The sequence below is a fragment of the Nelusetta ayraudi genome, unplaced genomic scaffold, assembly GCF_046127955.1.
Source record: "Nelusetta ayraudi isolate G7.1 ecotype Tasmania unplaced genomic scaffold, CSIRO-AGI_Nayr_v1 ptg000116l, whole genome shotgun sequence".
Lineage (NCBI taxonomy): Eukaryota > Metazoa > Chordata > Actinopteri > Tetraodontiformes > Monacanthidae > Nelusetta > Nelusetta ayraudi.
This window is the reverse complement of record NW_027466166.1, coordinates 500001-522572: the sequence shown is the minus strand read 5'-3', so window position 1 is coordinate 522572 and position 22572 is coordinate 500001. Positions and strand designations below refer to the sequence as shown.

Below are 22572 nucleotides of genomic sequence, written 5' to 3'. Positions count from 1 at the left end.
TAACCTGTCCATCTATCCATAACTGTTTTTGCAGGCTGCGCTATTCAACAAGTGTACCTATGTAACAGGATCATTTATGTATTAATAATATTTGTGGAAGAAACTGGATATTATTTTGTATAATTCCACAAAATTTATTTATTGGTGTTAACACCTGACAATTAAGCCTCCATTGTTAAATTTGGAACATTTGTCTCCATGCTGCAGTCCCCTATGGACACTTGTTGCCCCCCCCCCCCCCCACCAATAAAAGAGTTTTTCCCGCCTCACCTCTTCCCTTTTGTTCCTGTACTCCTGAGCCTCAGTGAAGTCTATTTTCCATTTCAAAATTTGGTTGTATACGTTAATGTCAATTCATTTGTGTAGGGGGCTCCAGATATATATGTGCAGTTGACGGAGGATTTTGTGTTCCACTTTCTGTTGTCAGAATAAACGGAGACAGCCTTCAGAGTTGAACACGCTGTGGGTCACTCAAAATCAACACAACGCAAACGACACTATTCGACCGGTTACACCTAGTCTGGAACTCCACCCTTGGTGATGTCACAAGGCGCACGCATACCCCATGTGACATCACCAACTGCTGTCAGATGTTGGTTCTGTCCTTGACTCTGCCTTGTGAAGGAGGAAAGAGGGGTGTTTCCCTGGCCCTAGTCACCTCCTCCAGCTCATCCAGCCAGACCCCAAGGCGTTCCCAGGCCAGCCGAGAGACGTAGTCCCTCCAGCGTGTCCTCTGGGTCTCCTCCTGGTGCGACATGCTCGGAACACCTCTCCAGGGAGGCCAGGAGGCATCCGAAACAGATGCCTGAGCCACCTGAGCTGGCTCCTCTCGATACAGAGGAGCAGCGGCTCTACTCCCAGCTCCTCCCGGATGACCGAGCTCCTCACCCTGTCCCTCAGGGTGCCTTAACCCAGCCACCCTACGGAGGGAACTCATTTCAGCCGCTTGTATCCACAATCTCGTTCTTTCGGTCATTACCCAAAGCTCATGACCAAAGGTGAGGGTAGGAACGTAGATCGAGACACCACGACAGAGCGGCACAGCAACTGCATCACTGCAGACGCTGCACCGATCTGCCTGTCGATCTCACGCTTCACCTTCACCTCACTTGTGAACAAGACCCCGAGATACTCGAACTCCTCCTCCACCTGAGGCAGGGTCTCTCCGCCAACCCAGAGGGGGCAAGCCAGGGTCAGTGGAGAGACCCTGACCATATTATTGTTTTCTTTTCAACAGAACAATGTTCTTTTTAGGGGAAATTGTATGGATGATGCCAATAGTAGCAGTGTGTAATACTCAGAAATTAGAGGGGCATAGGGGAGATCAAACCAACAGTATGGACAAGCAAGACTGTTTTGTACTGTTTTGTCAGTTAATCCATGAATCAAGCGATGCTCTCCTGCTCTGAAAATGTGAGACATGTTTTCTCTGCTGTGGTCTCTCCTTGTTGGAAGCGCCTCCGTAAAACTCTGCCTTAGTTTTTATTATTGTGTCGGATCATTGGATGAGTGACGCTGGATTGCTACCCTCCCCCAGCCATGGGAGTGCCCACGCTGGGCGCAGCAGGGACGCCGCCAACGTGATGTTGCCACTTGCGGACGCGCCTTAACCAAACCGCAAATTTTCTTCCAACCGGATCTTTTTTTTTTCCCCTTCTTCTTCTTCTTCTTCTTCTTCTTCTTCTTCTTCTTCTTCTCGTGCGCGCGTGCGCGTTGACGCTCGGCGGCCGCGCGCTCGTGCGCTCGTGCGCGCGTGCGGAGCAAAGAGGGAGGGAGAAGGAGGGTAAAACGGCGAGCGGCGCGCACTCCAGGTTGCACAGGCAAGAAGGAGCGCGACGCGCAGCGGAAGCATGGCTTCGTCTCACGGGAGGAGCGACGTGCGCTTCGCCGACTGGATGGCAAGTTTACCGCAGAGCATGCACACCATCCCGCTCACCAACCTGGCCATTCCCGGTACGTGCTTTTTTTTTTTCCCCTTTTCTTCCCTTTTGTGTGTGTGTGTTTTGTCTTGATGACCTCATTGATGATCTTGATCGCCACTGCCGTCGCGCAAATAAGCATCTGGTGGAGGAACTGCTCCGTAAAGTTTATTCTGTTGCCGGGCCGCCAACACTGCAGCATCACCTCAGTCACCCCGTCTCGGCGAAGCGGCGAGACCTGTTGCGCAAGTGCACCGCATCCATCCGGAGCAGTCAGTCAGTTGATCGTCCTCTTCGTGTGTGTGTGTGTGTGTGTGTGTGTGTGTGTGTGTGTGTGTGTGTGTGTGTGTGTTCCTCCGCCTGCCTGAAGGTTATGGATGCTGGCCGGCTTCTGATTCTTGGCATCCCGGGGTTGGAGACACTGTATTTGACACCGGCTCTCTCTCTCTCTCTCTCTCTCTCTCTCTCTCTCTCTCTCTCTCTCTCGCTCTCTCTCTCACTCACTCAGAAGATCCAGGATGGAGAGATGAGACATGCTGATTTGTTTGGTGGAGAGCTGCCACACTGCGTGCGTGCGTGCGCGTATGCGTGTTGGTGGCGGGGTGGTGGCTGTGATGGAGGAAGGAGACGAGGGGAGACGGGAGAGGGGAGAGGGGGGGGCGGTAAGTGGAGGGATGGGTTCACTCACATAATCACACGCGCACTCCTCGCGCGGGGTGAGCTGTTGGACCCTCCAGCCAATCAGCGCGCGGCTCCCCATTCAAGTTGGAGAGCAGCAGCAGCAGCAGCAGCAGCGGTGTGAGTGATGGAATGGCTTATTAGCGGCCCGCTTAATTCCATATCTGCTGCCCGGCGATTATCGCACCTTCCCTCAGCCGCGCTTTCATTCTCCTCCTCCTCCTTTTCCCGTCCTGCTCCTAATCCCATCTCCCTCTCTCATGGGCTCGTGTCTTCTTCTTGCTTCCCCCACCCCCTTTTTTTGGAGGGGGGCGGGTAGGGGCGCTATACCTGGTGAGCTAGCGGTTGGCACGTGCGACGACGGCATTTGGAGAGCGACGCACGCGGCGTCCAGAGGGGCGTGGCGTGTTTCCAGCGCTGCTCTCCGTCAAGGGTGCCAACGCAAACACAATTAAGCGCGTGTTTTTTTTTTAATTTTATTTATCAAATTCTGCCTGCGAGGCAGGAGGCAACGTCCCAGCAGCTCGGGGGTAATTCAGCTGAAGCCCCCTCCCCCCAGGCCTCGCAGCCATCCATGCCAAGACAGAATTGCCGTGCCCCCACTTAATTAGCTCCCATTGCTTCCAATTGACCCTGCAGGCTGCTGCAGGTGCGCTCAGTCCTGTTGCTCCAGCTGGATGCAGATGCTGTGAGCAGAAGCCAGACGCCTGAACCAGTCTTTGTTTGCACGTTTGGCCAAAAAAAGGGGGCTTAAAACAGGCATTGTAGAGTCGACAAGATCTGTATTTATTTATCTATTTATTTATTTGTTTATTTGTGTGTTTGTTTGTCATTTTGCAACAGCCCACGTGCTCTCACTGGCGACCGTCTGAGTGTGGTTACTGTCAAAAGCGCGGCCCCTTTGTCTCATCTGAGAACACGGTGTTACCGGCCTTCAGCTGCAGCGTGAATAAATCTGGGACGAAAAAGAGATAAATGAGTTCATCAGCCTCCGCCCACTGTTTCCTGTGTTTTCCCGCAGTGTTTCTGCCCCCACCCCCCCGCCCCCCAGAAAAAAATCGAATGAGAAAAAAAGTTTGCCGTTGACTTTCTCTGTCTGGCCGTGGCCAAAGTGTTCTGGGCTCTTGTGCGGCAACAGCTGTCTGTCCTCTATACGACTCTGGGCAACAGTGTATTTATTTTGTGCAGCTTCCAGTCGACAAAATGGTGCATGATGTAACACTGGAATAACCTACTTTATTTCTAGATATAACAGCTGCCGTAGATCACAGCAGTGATTAAAAAAAACACAAAAAAAAACAACTCAGCAATCTGCAGAGAAAACTTTTGAAATGCCACATGTGTCCACAGATCTGAGATGCATCCATTTTTCTGGCCAGACAACATCATTTGCTCGCCCATTAGTTTGTTTTCCTCCGTGGGTATAAATGCATTTTTTGAAATACAGTTGGCACGCAAATTTCTCTCGGGGGGGCGGGGGGAAAGAGAGTGATAATGATTCGTTCGCTCCAGAGGTGTCGGCGGCAAGGCTCGGGTGCCAGATCGTATTGGAGGAAATGTTGTTTGTTGAAAAGATACAAGCAAGTGCGCTGGTGGGAAAAAAACAGGCTTCTGTCGCACAGCTGGAAAACCGACGGAAAAGGTTCAAGTCAGTGAAAGTCGAGAAAAAATGGATTGATTCGTCTCTAAGTAGCAGTACATCTCTGACTGTAGTCAATCTTTGAAAGCTGAAGTCACCCTGAGCAGAATAACAGTGAGTCAGTTTCAACACTGATGAACTGAAAAAAAAAAAAAAGAAAAAAGTTAGCAGTGAGTTTCTCTATTTGTAATTCCTTCCAGTGGCCAGAGAGAAAGTGTTTGTTTCTTTTGTCTCTATTTTCATAATGTCGCCGCAGATTGCTTGTGTGAGGACAATGTGTGACGCTTTCATGTGTTTGCTTTGCGCTGGCTGCCTCACACCGGGCAGAGCCGTGTCAGGCACCGGCTCCACTCTGCAGCCTGGTTGAGAAGGATGTGATGAGGAGAGGAGAGGAGAGGAGAGGAGAGAGGAGGGGGTCAGATTAAAGATGAGAGGACGGTTTATTGAAAGATAAAGATGGATGAGAGGGAGGCGGCGGAGAAAGCTCCTTTTCCTCCCAGCTGATCCGTGAGGGACTGGGTAGGCAGTTTTTCCCCCTTCTTTTCCTTCCACGGCTATTGTTAGTTAGAGCTGCCAGGTGGATGCTACAGACATGGTGTTAAAACACACTGCCAGATACGTGGTCCGTCAGTGTTGCTGCCTCCAGGGATATTTAAACCTTTAGATAAATGGTGATTTAAACAAAGTCTTCAGCATGATTTTGGTCAATGTAGCAGTATGGTCGGGAGTAAATGCTGGTGCCCTCTCCCAGAAGCACCAAGTGAATTTTAAGCAAACTCTGCAAAGTTCAAATTAAAATAAAATGAAATAAAACAATAAGAAATATGCTAGTGCTGCGATTCCATTGAGTGATTTGATGCAAATGAAGGAGGCTATGTAAAGAATAGTTATGTCACTGGACCCAGGAAAGGAAAACGCAGAAGAATGACCGCCCACTGGCAAAGCTGTGACGATCCCCGCACGTCAGTGTTGGCCGCGAGGAAGTCGATCCGTTTGCATTTTTGGCTCGCAGGCTGATTGGCGGGTCATGGATGCGCAGGCTACGGGATTGAACAAGCTTGCCTGATGCATTTGAAATGTTGACCAGTGCAACCTTCATAACTTTAACAAAGCAAAGAAACAGAAGGCAGGGCCAGGGGGAAAGGATAGAGGCAGCTGTCTGATGATGATGGCCTTGGAAGCAGTAAATACCAATCAGCTGCAAATAAAGACTTCTTTTGTCAACACCCCCCCCCCCACCCCCCCCCCCCCCCCCCACCCAAGCAGAGGAGAAAAAGCCGGCCGCAGACTATTAGCTGTAAATTTGTCCATCAGTCTCCTGAGAACGGGATGCCTCTGCCACTTAGGCCAGGATAGCGGGTATCAAATGCCAGCGTAAATACTGGCAAAGGGCAGGAAATTGTTTGCCTAAGAGCCGCTGACGAGCAGGAGGAAATGAAATTCCAAATGGCCCAAGTCGAAAAGTTTGGCATGATAACGAGTCAGATAGTTTTTTCGGAAAGACCTTTGAAGTGATGGGTGGAAAAGATGTATGAATGGCGCGGCTATTTTCTTTAATGGGTGTGCCCCCGTGGGTCACCAGCACAGCCGCCACGGGTGACTGAATGCATAAGCCGCTCATTAGCCGATGACCTCGGCTCAGACGGTCACTTTAAAGTTGCTGACGCTCACCACCACCCAACAGCCTCCATCACTTGCACAGTCTTTGTCCCTCTTCCCTTTCGCAGGGAGGAAACTGTACTTCAGACACATTCAAGGTCAGCTATCTATATGAGAGGACAAAAAGCACAAAGTAGCAGAGGGAGGGGGAAAAAATGTAGCACATTTCAGACGACGCAGTTCAGCAAAGCGCTGCGCATGCATAAATAACTGGGAGCCCAAGCCTATATCAGAGTGAGAAGCACGATGAAATACCTAAAATATTAGTAAAAGGCACAGGCAATAGGGCAAGATGTTTAAAATATTCCACCATGGGATCCGTGCACGTTTCAGAATTTAAAGGTAGCTCCTGTTTTATGATCAAGCCATTCCAGGTTCAGCAGTTGAAGTGGGCAGAAAAGAGCAGCAACAGGTGGGTTCCCCGCAAGTCGCTTTGGTTTCCCTCCAAGTCATTTTATTTTAAAGGTCCACCCGTGTGTCGTGTCCCCGGGAGAACATTAACGCCGAAATTGAGATGGGATGGAATTTAATTCACAAAGAATCCGGCAGCAACAGTCGTGGTGGGCGCTCCCTGAGTTCCACCCACCCGCTCGTCGCGCCTGATTGGACGCCGACGATGCCTCTGGGAGTTCACATCCCGCGCTTAAGGAGGCCTCGTGCTCCGCGTGGACACTGTCCTGGAGCATGCGGCGGCATTGGAGCCGACAGTTTGATGTTGTTTGCGGTGGGCAGGTTGCGGCCGGTGATGCTCTGCGGCTGCTTTATTGCACGTGATCAGATAAGCCACGGAGGGTCACTATGGAGATCTCTGCGGTCAGCAGGGGGAAAGGTGCTCATTGTTGTTGACCAGAAGGTGCACTGCTCTGCTATTGATTTCCCTTCAGTTTAAGGGTACACACTATATATAGTCTCTAAATGAACGTTGATGCCAACAGGAGAGAACCTCAGACAGGAAACACTGACATGAATGTGAGTTGTTTTTTTTTATTCCCAGATGTGATATAAAAGGGGAATGACTCCGGACATGGAAAATTATATGAGCGCTTACATTCATTTTACCGCCCTCACATTTCCTCCTAAGTGTTGTGTCCCGGAGTCACGGCTCAGTCTGAGGTGAATAATGAAAGAATTATTTTTTTTTTAGCAATTTTTTTGTTTCATATTTCTCAGGAGATTTTTCATTTTCTTTATCTGCTTGTTTTAAAGACAGCCTGCATAGTCGACTGAATGTTTTGCCCTTCAGTCTCGGTGTTTCCTGCGAGACCGTTTCTCTGCTCGGATTTGCTTTCGTACGCATTTAAAGGCAACTCGTGCAAGTGATACACCCACAAGCTTTCACGGCTCGCCCCTGCGGTGTGTTGTTTTCAGCTTTTATTAAGTTTTGGTGAGAGACGGTTGAAGATTTTGATGTCTGCGATTTAAAGGAGCTGCAAATAACGCGATGGCATCAGTTGAATTATTAAAATAAGTCCTGATAAATCGTGATTGCTTCTTCCTCGTACTTAACAGCCTGCTTTTTAAACATGCAGCGACTGCTTCTGTAATTTCCATGATCAGAAAACGTGCCCGTGACATAGTCCAGGCGCGACAATGTAAAACAGCAATTTGTGTGATTCTATTTGTGGATAATGAAAGTCATTTTCTAACACATCCATCAACAGCCAAGGAGGGAGATTTCTGGGGCAGCTGCGGCAGCGCCAACTGTTGCACCTGCTTTAGGTCACGCTGCTGTTTGCTCTCGCTGTGAGCCTGGCGCTGCGCTCGCAGTGGCGCTGCTGCGCGTCCTGCCTCGGGCTGCAGCTGTCTGCTTTGCTCACGCTCATTCTGCAGGCCGGCTCCAAAGACCTGACGCCGGAGTGAAAACTGAAGGTCAAAACAGGCTTTGCGCGCACGCGTGTCTGTGACGGAGCGCGAGACACTAAAAGAACACGATGACTTGGTCGGGACGAGGGCAAGAAATTGATTGCCGCGTCAAAATGAATTGCCGGGCGCAGGCGTGTGCAGCAGGTGGGGGAAATATGCTGCTTTTAGGGCTAATTGATGAACTGTGACTTTGGTTTGAGTCTGCTGATTAAAATATGGCTAGAATTGGGATATATTGACTGCGTTGGATACTCAGCTCGTCAAAGAGGAAAACACACTTTGCTAGGTGCAGACCTTGCTGCGTCATGACATGGAGAATAGACTGGTGACATTCCTACCTATTAGCGGGGCATTGTGCATCAATTTTTTTTTTTTGCTTATTCCCATTGGGGAATATGTCTTTATTAAAAGTTAATATTTTGTTTCATTGCTTTTGTATTGCGCCCCCTACCTGCTGGATGGCAGTGCACCCCAGCCAACGTTGGCCTCTTAGAACCCAGCATGTTCAGCGTGGTGATGGTTCTTTTCTTCAAGTGCCTTCAAGGTTGGTCGTTCGGAATGTTCCCAGACTGGTACCTGCTGTCTGTCCTTTCCTTTCTGTATGGAAAACGCCCACGGGGCTGTCAGTGTGGATCGCTGCACCTGTAGGTGTCAGACTGTGGGGCCGTGATGTGCTACATGCTCCAGATGTAACCGGCCAAGCGTCGATCGAGGGAAAACCATTCTCTCCTCCTCCTGCCTACCAGTCAGCCAAATGATCGGCCCGTGCACCCCTACTTGAAAGGTCTGATGCTATTTTCTTTCAGACAGGTGGTCATAAAGCTGTCAGAGTTTTTTCTTTTGTACTTACATTTTTTCTCATTACAAAGATAGAAATCTTACTTGGCCTCTTGTGTTTGGTTGATCTTACAGAAAGAAAAGAATAATCTCCACCACACCTTCAATGCTAAAAAAAGAAATTGCACAAGTGAAGGAACAAAAAAACTAATTATTTTCTATTTACACTTGGGAATCCAAACACTCGTAAGGGACTGAAATGGTACAAAAGCCGTTAATTGTATTTAATTTGCAACGTCTGTTAGGGATCAGATGTCCATGCAAGTTGCCGTGTTTGTTTTTTTGCCAGCAATCAGATTTAACCCTTGGCAGGTCAAGGAATCATATCTAGTGCTTTCCAGAGGGATATTATTACACACAATATAATATAAATATAACTGGTTGCATGAGGAGGTTTCAGTCGCTTTGTTTCTTGGTTCCATGAAGTTTTTACACTGTACTGTTGAGAACGTCTCTATGTCCAAAGGGAGATTTTTATAAGATTGCTTTATAAGATTACAGTGCTGTCATTTTTTACATGCACATTTAAAAAAAAACAAAAAAACACACAAATCTTAGATGGGCCAGGAACTGTGCATGGAATGTCTTTTGCTCTGCTATAGCCTCAACATTATTTTAAAATTCACTCATGAAAAAGTTCTTGCTTTGTCCCCTTATATATAAGTACTACTATTAATAGAATTTCTTCAAGTTCGACAAGCCAGATTAAAAAGGTTAATAGTCCCCGGGCCGTAGTTTGCCCATGCCTGACGTTACATTTTAAAATATCTAATTGTTTCACTGAGTGCCCTATCAAGGCTTAAGGATGTACCACAAAGTCGATAAAAGCTCAAATATAAACCAACAAAAAAAAATGCTGCTTGTTATAAAACTCTGTTGCAGGAGAAACAACACATTGCGGTGTGATTTCATTCCCCCTTGTGAGGTCAGGCTGTTGTCGGCCAAGTCCCTGTTGTTGCTTGACGCTGACCCAGGCAGCGATCGATAGCAGCCTTCACACTCCGGCTCTGTGTCTTCTCCAGGCTCCCATGATTCCTTCAGCTTCTACATCGACGAGTCGTCTCCGGTGGGGCCCGAGCAGCCCGAGACGGTGCAGAACTTTGTTTCTGTTTTCGGCACGGTGGCCAAGAAGCTAATGAGGAAGTGGTTGGCCACGCAGACGATGAACTTCAACAGCCAGCTAGAGGCTGGGATCCGCTTCTTCGACCTGCGCATCTCCACCAAGCCCCGCGACCCCGACAACGAGCTGTTCTTCGCCCACGGCCTCTTCAGCGCCACGGTCAGCCGAGAGTTTTGCTGTTTTTTTCCTTATGTGATGAGTATTTGGCTGTGCTTGCAGTTGCTAAGCGATGTTTGTGCAGTTTTATATTTTGGGGGAGGTTGGGTTTGGGGATGGTATGTCTGCACAAGCATTCCAGGTCCATGAGTGCATGAAATTTCTTTTGGCAAAATTTGGAATTACAACCTTTTTTGCCCACAAATGCAACATTCAAGTTTACGAAACTCAAATCATCAAAATGATTCGGTAGCTTTGACAAGATTCAAATTGGAACCAGACCAACCATCACATTTTCTCGACACCAATTCTGCTTACAGATGTTACATTGAATTGAGCTTCACTTTGAGTTGTTGATGTTTTGTTTTTTGCTGCCGTTTGACTGAAGAACTGGGGAGCTGAAATGAGATTGAACTGTGACTGCAGTGTTATTTTCTGTTGAGGAAACTGGCTGTCTCAGTGTCTTCAGGTCTCACTTCTCACACACGATTTTTCCCCAATTTGTTACTGACCATGTGCTGTTTGTTCTCCTTCAGGTGAGAGCCGGTCTGGAGCAGATCAGCACCTTCCTGTCCGCCCACTCCAGAGAGGTGGTCTTCCTGGATTTCAACCACTTCTACGGCGTGCAGAACCTGCACCACGAGAAGCTGGTGGCCATGTTGAGAGAGGTCTTCGGGGACAAACTGTGTCCGGTCGTCTTTGCACAGGAGGTACTTTCCAACGGCTCACCGCAGGGTGGAAATTACAGCTATTGGGTGACCTCGAGGTTGGCTCCAATCATCTTGCTCAGATGCCGCTCCCCATTTGCAGCAAAAATTGCAAAATTGGCCTTTGATGATAGTTGTTGTTTTTTCAGCCGCCCTGAAAATGTATTTTTTGGGGGGCTTTTACACACTGACGAGCCGAATGATGGTCATCATGTTTGAGGCCTTTTGTCTTCACCAGTCGGGGAAGGTGACCCCTCCTCTATTCAAATTTGCACCTGTGCTCCGCCTGGTTCTACTTTCTACCACACGTTCCACGTCCACCCCTCCATCAGGCCGCTGTAATGGGCCTGTTCTTCGCGTGAACCTGTGAAAAGGAATAGTAATTAGTCTTCAAAGGTTTCAGCGCCTTTTCCAGCTCCCACAGCAGCGTCGCACCTCCGAGATCAGAGCATTCTACCAGGCGTCGTTCCTGTCAGAAACATTGTGCTTTTTTTTTGTGAACATTTAGAAAGGATGATCACTGTTCGTTACACCGTTGCTAACTTTACATCTCCTCCTCCTTTCACCTCTTGGTCTGCCTGTGCCTTTGTCTTCTCCGACGCTTGACGGCCGTCTTGTTTTTGAATTGATGGAATTTACAGCCCGAGCTTTGTCTCTGCTAAGTCATCCACCTCATGAGGGAGGAAATAAAAGACATGACACATTGCTTTGGATGCTCGCCCAAGTCACACGGCGGGGAAAATTGATTGCTGCCGCTGTTCGTGGTTTGTTGTTTCTTGCCAAACCTGTCGGCAGCAGTCGTCCATCAATATGTTGCAGAGGGAATTTGAAGTTATTGCAGAACTTTTCTGTGAGCATCATTTTTTTGTTTTGTTTTGTTTTACCAGACTGTGAATGCTGCCGTCAGTCAGTGGCACTCAAGTATTCAGCCAACATTGAAACGGGAAATATTCAGCCAATCTACGGCTGCGTTATTTAAAAAAGAGGTAGAAGCATTCACACAAACCTTTGGACGGTGCGTTTGCACCAGATGGAACTTTTCTTTAAATCTTCCCAATTTATGTCATGTGTCCATCTGGGAAAGAGCCCGCCAGGAGCGTTTGGAAAGGCGACTCGGAACTTGGAAGGTAATCGGGCAACCGGAATATGGCATCCAAGCTGACCAATCAGATTTGTTTTTGCACCACTGTCCCCTGTGCACCAGCAGAACACTGTTGTCCACTGATAAAAAGATTTCAGTGCCACGAACCTGATAAAACTGCGACAATAGCAGCGTCTGTGCTAATCTGTTTAGCAACAAGTGCTAGCTTCTTCTTCCTGATTTTATCCAGTCGTTTGTATGAGTAGCTTGGAGCTGTTTCTCACCGCTTTTGTTTCAGAACTCTTTTATTCAGTAAAGACAAAGCAACCTTCACTGAAACCCCGATATGTCCGCCTCTCCATCCCCAGGTGAGTCTGCAGTATCTGTGGGAGAAGGAGTACCAGGTGCTGGTCTTCTACCACCACCCCATGGCCCTGGAGGTGCCCTTCCTGTGGCCGGGGCAGATGATGCCGTCTCCCTGGGCCAACACCACAGACCCAGAGAAACTGGTCCAGTTCCTCCAGGCGTCTGTCACTGATCGCAGGTCAGCTGCTGCATTTAGCCCTCTGGGCTCACGCTGTTAGTGGGTTTTCATGAAGAAATTTGCGTTCAAAATTTTCTGAAAACGCCATTTGAAACAAAAAGTTTGCATACGCCTTTTTCGAATCAGAGCTTTTGTGTTTTGCAGAAACAGATGTGCTGAATTAACTCTTACCGACTGAACATTCGACTCAGATGACCTGGGATGTTTGCATTTTTCTGAATGTTCCTGTTAAGAAAATCTGGCTGACAGGATGATGAGACCAAAGAGTTTATCTGTCTCACTCAAGGCAAAATATAACAGCCATTAAAGACAGTATTTCCTCAAACCTGTTTGTCATTCTTGGACTGGTTTCATCTTCTGGTAGACACATGCCGCCCTCGTACAACCTAACTTTGCATCATCAGTCGAATCGCGAAATGAAAATGTGTTACTAGTGTTTCTATTTTTGACTCAGATAATACTAACATTAAAAAGTGCAAGATGGCCTAATTTTTAATCGATCATTGCGTGCATTTTGAGTTTTGTAGCATTTAAAATTGCGTCACTATACTGCACAGTGTTTCTATAGGCTATTTCTATATAGTACAGTGTGTTTCCGTGAAGCTCAGTTGTGAGACAGTCACACCAGCGGCTTTGGTGTAAAATATAATTTAAAAAGAGATGTATGCCTTATAGACCTCATGAATACCCAGATTTAGGGGGAGCTGTGATGGCGGTGTCATTTATTTGCGGATTAGTTACTCATGGATTTGCACCCTCTGCTTCCTTGCGAGCGCAGCGGGATAATTAATTGAAAAGTGTTGCAAAGTAAATGCCTCAGCAGTAAAATGCCAGTCGGTGCCGGGAGCCCTCTGTTCACGCTGGGTTTTTTTTTGTGTGTGTGCTGCAGGAGGAAGGGCTCCTTCTTTGTCTCCCAGGTGGTTCTGACACCCAAGGCCAGCACCGTGATGAAGGGCGTGGCCAGCGGACTGAGAGAAACCATCACAGAGAGGTTTGTTCTGTTGGCGGGCTGCAGAGGGAGACGGAGAGCAAGGTCACGGCGAGAGGATTTACGATTGCGAAACAGAAGAGTCGCCTCTCACGCCGGGGAACCGTCACTCAGACCGTTGTGGCCGTGTGTGTGTGTGTGAGAGAGAGAGAGAGAGAGAGAGAGAGAGAGAGAGAGAGAGAGAGCGTGAGCGTTTCATGACGTAATGGTGGGGCGTGATGGTGTCAACAAGTGTGACTCGTTCTGCTTATTTTCTCTCCTCCTGTTGAACAGCTGCAGACAACCCCAGCTCAAACCCCCCCCCCCCCCCCCCCCCCCCCACCACCACCACCCCCACCGACCCCCCCTTCTGTTGTCCTGCAGTCGCTTCAGGAATTTATTTTTCTCGATTCCCTCCCGCCCCCCTCCTCTCCCTGCTGCCTGATCTGATATTCACTCCCTCTCTAATGTCACACCTTTTCAAAAAGCCTCCACGTCAAAGCCCAGAGTTTCTTCTTCTTCTCCTCCTATGAATTATTCATTCACCCGATAACCCCCCCCCTCCCCCCACCCACCCCCACCATTAGCCATTCCCACCAGCCGTTTGGTGACTTTTGATGCAGACATCTTTTCAGAATTCCTCCCGCTCCTGCTGCCACAGAGTCAGATTAGAGGCGAATATTCTGCCATGCGAGGCATCTGCAGCGGTGACACGGCTCACGAGTCCAGAGCGCTGCGCTCGCAGCTGGTGTTTGGCTCGAAGGAATGCTGAGACGTCTCTCATTGCGGCCCAAACCGGCAAATTGTGCCTCCCTCTGTTCCTCTCTGCAGCTGCTGGAACCGCCCCGTCCTCCGCCCCACGCCCGCCGACGACTCCCCCTGTCCCCTGCAAATGTTCGCCCCAGCGTGCATCTGGAGCCTCTTTCAGTCGAGACAGCGTCAGTCCAGTTGTCAGTTCGGGGTTTGAGACCGTCCAGAATGTGCTGTTTGCCACATGTTGAAAACAGGTTGAGAGAGAGAATTACTGGCAGCAGTGCTATAGAGTGATGAGCGAAGCTGTAGTTATCTGCAATCCCTCTGAAAAACACAGAAAATGATCCCAATGAAAGCTTTCATGGGCATATCCTTTATATTTTATATTGGCTTTGTTTTATGTCCCTCTCCATATCAGTTCCCTTAGTTTTGGCTGCAAGTAAAGAAGCATTTCAAATCAGCTCAGTCTTCAGATTAAATGGTGTAATTGTATTAAAAAAAAATCAAATCAAAGTGATTTAATTAATCAGTTGTGTGATTGGTGCACATGTCCTGACTGCGTGATCAGATTTCGTGGCTGCAGGGAAATTTTTGGTATCAAAGCAGATCTTTTACTGTGTGTAAAAATATACAGAGTCACTGTGACGACAGCCATTGGTTGCGATATTACTTGTTTTGAGGCCTCGCAGATTAGGTTCATGGTCAGCGCCATCTTGAGTTTTCAGTCCATATTTGGATGTGTGTCTGGTACCGCAGCTGAGCAATGATTGGAGCAGGAATGCAGGGTGCACCCCAATGCCCAAACCACCTGCTATCAAGCATATGGCAACTAAACTGTTGCCACGCCCACAACTCCATGGACAAATTCACTCAACATTTTTTATTATACCAAATTGGGTAAGGTGGAAGGGGGGGAGGGGAGGGGGGTGGCTCTGTGGCGACGCTCTCTGTGACAGCAGACTATGTTGCCTCTCTGCGTGGACGGCCACCCAATGGTGGCCTTTCCTCACCCGTATCCTTAGTGCCATGCTATTTTATCCATGTGTGTGTATGAGTGTGGACGTATGTGTGTATGCGTTTGTGTGGAGGGGCGGGTCCATTTGAGGGGGTGGGAGGGATGAGCTTTTATTTGTTCATTTTGCTGCATGTTTGACATTTAACATTTTTTTCCTTTAATCTGTGAAGCACTTTGGGTTGCATTCTTTTCATGCAGGAAAAGTGCTATATAAATAAAGTTTGATTTGATTTGATTTGAACAAAATGGAGATTAGGGCCTATTTCCACTTTGTACTTGTGATTTAAACCAACAGAAACATTTAGACCAGTTTATAATAGGATACATTTAGGGCTCCTTCCTGATTGACAGCAAGTAATTTCGATTCTTTTTGCAACCATTTTTGGCGGCCTCTGCTGGACGAATAGTAGAATGCAGGGGTTTGGCCTCCTATTTGAAACTGGAAGCTCCGTCCATACTTACATACAGTCCAGTTTTGACCCAGACAGATCGAAGCGTGTTGGATCACGGTTGACCACACTGAAAGAAACTGCAGTTGAAGACTGTAGCCAAAGTCCAGACATGTTCAGGAAAGGGGTGTCAGTGTGTTCTTCTTCTCCCCGCCCCCACAGAGCCTTGCCAGGCATGATGCAGTGGATCCGGTCGCAGCGACCCGGAGAGAGTGGCATCAACATCATCACGGCTGACTTCGTGGAGCTGGGAGAGTTCATCAGCGCCGTCATCACCCTCAACTATCACCTGGACGACGACGAGGACGACGCCACCTGAGATGAAGGGGGGGAAAAGGGGGCGGCGCCCGTGACGAGGAGCACAGTCGCCATTCTTCTTCTTCTTCATCTTCTTCTTCCTCCTCCTCCTCTCTCTTTGGCGTTCATTTCAGGAGGAGAGCCTAGCGCTGCTTCTTTCACTTTATTTACGGCTATAGCGATTCAAGCGACCCAGTGGCGGAGAGGATTAACCGGGGGTGAGGTTGAAGCGACGCTGTTGTTTGATCAGAGCTTGACGAGAATGAGGGTTTTTTTTTTGGTCCGTTCCCTCACTTATTTGGGGGATTAAAATCGTTTGCCCTCAAGTCCGAGTCTGACGTTGTTGGTTTTCCTTTTACTTCCCGCGCTGTAAAAAAACAACAACTGCTTTTTCCCCAGCCGAGGGAGGGCAGACCCAGCAGAGCGCGTCAACCTTTGTGCTAAATGTCGGTACACCGTTCTTGGTATTTTTAGTGACAGTGATTTTTATTTTTTAAATTTTAAGACTGCATTTAAGCTAAGCCCCTCCCACTCTTGGCAGGTGTAATTAGGTATCAGCTGTTTGTCCTCCTCAGAATAGCCGTTCAATATTTTTCTGTTCTTCTGTCCCTGTTCCCTGACAAATCAATGCAGCGCGTGAGTTAGAAGTGTCATGTCAGGGTGTGTGCTCATCATATTAACACTCCGTCACTCCACCGCCGCCCTCTTGCGGGGGCCTTCCCCTCGCTAATCACCTTCATCGGAGTCAGCGTGCGGTGCAGGCGTTTATCAGCCGGCCTCCTAATTTCTGAAGAAACTCTAATTCACGACCTCTGCTTCATCCCCCGTGCATCCAAATGACACAATCATTTTAACATTGCGCGTCTGCACAACCTCAAGCACATAGCCGCCGCTGCAACGGGCTATCTTGCCGAAACCTAATCTAATCAGGCCGCGGAACCAACAAAAAACAAAACACGGACGTATTTCACTTTTGATAGGACTTGTTTTCTTAACTTTTCTTTTTTTCCCCCCCTTCGTCTCTATTTGCTGAGAGATGCGAAGTCGTGATAGCCAAGTATAAACAAGGCACTTTGTGTGGGTGTGAGCGCGGTGGCCGCTGTCTGTGTTTACTCTGCTGGATGCTCCCTGCCTGCCCGCGTCCGTGTCTGTTCTTAGCGCCGCACGCGCACGGCCAGCGCCGTAACCGTCGGCCTCTGGTGTCTCACCAGAACAGGTGATCACGTTGCCTCATGCGCACTCAGAGACCCCCGTCTTCTCCAGTGAGGGGGGGTTAGATGTCAGCCGTCGGCAGCGCGTTGAGACGAGGAAACACTATATTAAATATTGGAAAAGGTCTGTGTGTAGCTCTTTGCTGTTTACCTTATTTGCTGTTCTACCATACACGTGCATTTGCTGCACGCTCTCTTTTTTGTATATAGTCAATAGATTTCATTTTTGCCCCCCCACCCCCCATTTGCGCCGCGTCATTTTTCGGATGGAAGAGTGCATCGAACCTTAACAAGAAACAGATTCCTTTTCTTTAACCTTGTTGGCATCTTGCATGAATTTCAACGTCGACTATAGTCAAACATCTGCACCGAGCACATGGTCATCGTGGCATTTTCTGCACAGAATGTATTTTGTGAAGATTCTGTCGTCTAGTTTGGTGACTGAAAACAGGAAACTCGGCTCTTTGCATTGGTGAATGTGTGTCTTGTGAATGTGTCTTTTTTTTTTCCTTTCCTTTTCTTTTTCTTTTCGTCTCACGTGATGGGATTGACATTTTAGTCTTTTTTGTACCATGTGCTTCGTTGTGGACATGACATTTGGAGGGTATGCCATTGTGGTTTCATGTCAAAATGTTTTATATTGTGAGACGTGTATATACCGTACTTGCAAATAGCACACTGCCGATAAATTGTAAATGATCTAACTTGTCGCAACGGGTCTTGTTTTCACCCTTTCTGCTTTGTGCATGAACTCCCAAGTTCTACATGCGCTCTGCTTTCACTCGTAGCACCAAGGTCCGTCTCTCAGTATCCCAGTTACTCGTTGCACCCACTTTTTCGGACCACGAGTGCGTCTCAGAAGAATGTCCTTTGCCCTCAACTCTGTATGAATTAATTTTGTAAATGTTCTGCTGCCGCGTGCAGATCAAGAACCGACCGACACAAACAGGCCCGCTCCGTAGGTCTCGCAAGTTGTGTCGTGAGGACATTGTCGTCTTCTGTGGTCCCAAACTGTCGTCATTGCCTTTATGTTCCATTGTGACAAAAGGTCTGTTGCTGTTGTAAAACCTTCTGTTGAAATTGAAGTGACTCTGTTCTTAGTGGAAAACAGCCAATCAAATAAAGCTGCTATGCCCAACGACCGGCTAAGTGAGGTTCTTTTTCCTCTCTCTTTTCAGGACTTTTTAAGCAAACTCGTCTGTAGCGTGTTTCCCGTCGTGCACAGGCGCTCGGCCTGAAACGATCTCGTTTCCAGGGCGATGAAGATGGAGGTGGGTGGACAGCAGCACCCAGGGTGGCTTTCTGAGACTGTTTCGTAACCCAGCAGCTGCCAAGAACAGAGCAGCCAGATGTTGACGCTCTTCGCTTTTGTGCGTCTGCTACTGCAGACCGGAGGCCTCGGCTTGGGAATAAAAACAACAGTGGCTCCCTCGACGTCTTCAATTAAGTGGCTCCAGCCGTTTAGCGGCTAATCAGTTGCCACGCCGATGCCGTGCTGCAGTTGCTGCCGCGGTGCATGAAGTAGAATTCATCCACGGCTAATGAGGATGTGAAGTTTCTTTATTCTTGTAAAGTGGGTTTCATTTGCTTTGTGGGACCCGCTAATGGGCCAATTCTGCTCACTAATGGATATCCAGTTGTGATGGTTTCCACGGCAAAGCAAGAGGAGGCACAGGCAAACATCCTCAAATTTCCTGGGCAGGCAACAAAAGCCATAATGCTCGCGTGTGTGTGTGTGTGTGTGTGCGTCTCACTTTATCTGTCACGCATGCACAGCTGAGGAGGAGGTGGAGGTGTGGGAGGTAGAGAGATGGATGATGGCATTCAGACAGGTTAAGAGGAGCCATAATGAGATGTGCAGTTTTTCAGGGAAGTTTGGAGTGAGTGTGAGGAGGTGGAGGAAGAAGATTTTTTTATTTATTTTTTTTTTTTACCAGCCGGGTCTAGTGTGTAGTCGTGAGAGCGGACCTGCGGCAACACGCCGAGGTCTATAACCCAGTGACAACAGTCTGATTTGAGCACAAACATGACTTCACATTGTGCACTAATGAGCATGTTGCTATCAAAATGTCAGTTTCCTGCACGCCTTGTCTACAAGGTCTGCATTATTTATGCCGTGTGAAAGCATATCCCATTTTATTTGCCATCAACCGTCCACAGAATAGGAGACACACGGTAAAGACCATCGCTTACATTTCACACAGTGAGGAGGGGAGTGTTTGTTTGCATCATTAGCAAACATAAATCCAACTGTCTGCAGCTCTCTCACTGTTAATTGCAATGCAGGGGGTGGGGAGCGGGCGGTCTGTGCGCCTTTGTACTCTAATTTCTTCTCTAATTCATAAAAAGAAAGCTGAGGCCAATCGAGGCAGAGAGAGTCTTTTGTTGCCACCCGGCAAGTTAAACGTATTCATGTTTACTGTAAAAATGGCATTACTATTCAAGTATTTCATTTCAGTAAATAATAAACATGAATTTAAAGCACTTTCAAAACATGTAGAGCAGTGAAGGACAGGAATATCACAAAAAAGACACAAAATGATTGGCATCTGTTAAATATGTTAGAAAAGGAAACTTCGACACCATGAATGGAGTAAATGTGATACTATAGATTTGAGGCAGCCGTTGTTGGTCATAATCTGTTGAGTCAATGTAGGTTTTCAGACACAGTTGAAGGTATTCACATACGGATGTGCTTCCACTTCCCTTCACTCAGTGTTTGTGGCTGCAGAGAGCGTGCGCTTACTCACAAGATGGAAGGCAAACATTCAGATCAGATGGAGCTCGACTGCATCCGCAGTGGGACCTGTTGAGAGGTGATCCTGGAGGAGCGTCAGCAGACTGCTGCTCTCTGGCAGAGCCAACATCCAGGGCAGGTGGCGGTCAAAGAGGGATCCAGAGAGCCACAGAGGCGACGGAGGCCGCTGTCAGGTGGTCTGTTGCCTCAGCCAACTGCCATTCTGGCTCAAGCGTGTGCGGTCTGGCTTGCTGTTGCACAGTAGCTGAGTCGTCAGATGGAGGCTGTCGGAAGCCTTAAAAAAAAAATAAATAAATAAATAAATACATGCATGATAATGATGTCTGCACATTGTTAGTGACGAGGTAGATTAAAAATGAATTGATCATCGATTAATCGTGACGATCCCTCTGGCCCACACGGGGGCGCCGTTGCCCATGCGGTCCATGAGATGAGGTGATGATGATGATCTGATGTGGAACAAACATGAAGAGCGCAAAGTGCAGTCCGGTCAGGGGGAGAACAAACAGACACAAGTACAAGTACAATGCAAGTTCCCAATCATCACGCATGCATCCCAATGCCTGTATCTCAAAAGGCAAAATAGAGATTTGACTGAGGAATGTAGTATTCATTTTGTATTTTGTCTATCATGAAAAACAAAAATACATTTATTTGTCACATCCATGTTAGACCTTTCGAAGTTGGGATTCTCAAAGACGTTAACCGACGCATTAATTAATGACTGACATACCTATTTGTGACACGTCCAAGTGGGCCGCTCACATTTTCCACCCTCAAAGCGTGGCTCATCCATCTTGGCAACCTCCCACAGACAGAAAAGTTTGTCAGATTCCAATAATGTGTGTCAGAAACATAATTTCTAGAGATAAAAGCAGAGGATTTAGGACACATTCCATTCCATCCTAATTAGACAAAAAGACGTGTTCTTAGTGATTAAAATGACGTGACGGGACAGAATACTAACAGCATGTTGTTCACTGTCAACTACACGACTTGCTTCTGTGTTTACTAATAAAAGATAGCAGGGAAAAAAAAGAAGAAGCTGCTCCTTGGGAATCGCTGAGGAAATAGACACTTTCTTTTGGGGAACTTCATTTTCCAGTGAATAAAGGGCTCAGATTGCGAGGACGACTCCAGTGTTCAAGCCAGTGCTTTGCAATTTTCTCTGTTATTGGTTCAAAACCAGGAAACTGCACTGTGTCGTCCAAATCGTTGATGCGTGAACAGCCTCCACTGACTTCAGTCACTCGAGCTAAAAATGGCGCATGCGCGCGCTCGCTCGCCTGCTCGCGCATGCACACAAAATACATATCAAAGATTGAATGGGTTCCCTCTTGAGCTGACAGTATTAATTGATTCAGAGTCGGTCTAAAAATTGAAACACAGTGACTTGTGTGACCTTTTTTTTTTTTTTTTTTTTTTAATGTATTTTACACACACGTCACTTTCACAATTTCATTGATTATCAATACGCAGATGAAATTGTCTCTTGTATCTTTCGTTAACCCGCAAATCCAAATACTCAAAAAAAGAGCACATAACCTCATCTTTAGTGCCCTCTGGTGTTAGCTATGATGTATCGCACCTTCGTTTTAGTGATTACCCAATATCTAGTCTTTCTTAAACTCTCTGCTAAACATATATTGGTGTATAGTACTGCCATTAAAAGTATTTAATGATTAAGGTACAGCTAAACACTATAACATAACCCAGCCTTAAAATTGTTTCGGTTCCCCCAGAGATTGTCTGAAAACATAACAAAAACATCATACATGCTTAAAACTCGTTGGCTCCTAGAAGAGTAAAACAGTCGCAGTGGGTGATGATGACAGAATCTTTGCTTTCAGTTTCGGGGTGAGCTTTCCCAGCAGAACTGTTCTGGCAGGAGACACTATTTTCCCCGTTCAACACCAGGACATCCAAACACAAATAGTCTGTTCCCCAGAATTTTACTCCAGAGCCAAAAAAAAAAAAAAAAAAAAAAAAACTTCTGGGGGGGGAGAAAAGAAAAAAAAAGACGAGTGGGTGTGTATATAAGAGGCAGTTTCAAAGCCTCCTAAAGAGCCCTCCGTTTGCCTGGGGGTTGTTCGTCACTCACCATGAAGGCAAGTAGACTTTATTGATTGTTGGATTGGATGCATTGTTAACTTTATTATTGTCATACATTCAACGTACATAAACGGAAAGGACTTTTCTTTTGTTTTGTTTTGTCAGTGTTGAGCACTTTCTTTTCTTCTCTTCCTCAGAATATTGCACAACTCATCGCAGCAGTCTCGCCATGCCTGCTAGTCCTTTTTGCTTCTAAAGGGTAGATTACTGCTCCTCTATTGAAAACGCAGATTTGGTACATTTCACATTAACGTTTTCACATTTTCTTTTTAAATTCTATTTTTCAGGAGCTGTACTCAGACAGTGCATTGCCAGTGGGGGGCTTATGGGGACTGGTCAGAATGTGATGGCTGCACGAACTTACAGGTTTCTTGTGCATTTTACTGGCTCCAGACTCCTTTGGTTGTCTTAAAGACGATGCAGTGTTTTCTTCGACAATGTTTTTTTTTTTAACCTTATTAATTTTCACAAGAAGTCTCGGGGTGGTATTTTGCTATTTCACAGACAAGAAGCCGGCCGATGAACGTCTACGCTCAGTTTGGAGGTGCCCCCTGCAGCGGAGGGCGGACAGAGACGCAGAGCTGTCAAACGACTAAAGGCTGCCCCCTAGAGGATGGATGTGGAGGCAGATTTCGCTGCCGATCCGGTACGTGGGGGGGGGGGGGGGGGGGTCAAGCACTGTTTAAAGAGAGGCAAATAGTAACTCACAGAGGGGGTTCGTCTTTCACACCGTAGGTCAATGTATCAGCCAGTCTCTGGTGTGCAACGGAGACCAGGACTGTGAGGAAGATGGACTCGATGAGCAGT

At 47.4% G+C, this 22572-nt stretch overlaps 2 protein-coding genes across 2 annotated transcripts in view; both read left to right on the top strand.

Annotated features, from left to right (window-relative positions):
* Positions 1–1781: 1781 nt before the first annotated feature.
* On the top strand, positions 1782–18033 carry plcxd3 (phosphatidylinositol-specific phospholipase C, X domain containing 3). The gene is made up of 6 exons (XM_076049489.1): positions 1782–1953; positions 9618–9874; positions 10408–10581; positions 12028–12203; positions 13093–13194; positions 15550–18033. Exons 1-6 carry the CDS (start codon positions 1851–1853, stop codon positions 15704–15706), a joined length of 969 nt encoding a protein of 322 aa, XP_075905604.1. The 5' UTR covers positions 1782–1850; the 3' UTR covers positions 15707–18033.
* A 3648-nt stretch (positions 18034–21681) lies between these two features.
* The window catches only part of c7a (complement component 7a), a 7685-nt gene continuing 6794 nt past the window's right edge, over positions 21682–22572 (top strand). Inside the window, exons 1-5 of the mRNA XM_076049472.1 lie at positions 21682–21761; positions 21903–21964; positions 22053–22131; positions 22270–22411; positions 22501–22572. The exon at positions 22501–22572 is cut by the window's right edge and continues 70 nt beyond it. Coding sequence (XP_075905587.1) covers positions 21756–21761; positions 21903–21964; positions 22053–22131; positions 22270–22411; positions 22501–22572 — 361 coding nt within the window. The 5' untranslated portion in view covers positions 21682–21755. The remainder of the gene's footprint in view (positions 21762–21902; positions 21965–22052; positions 22132–22269; positions 22412–22500) is intronic.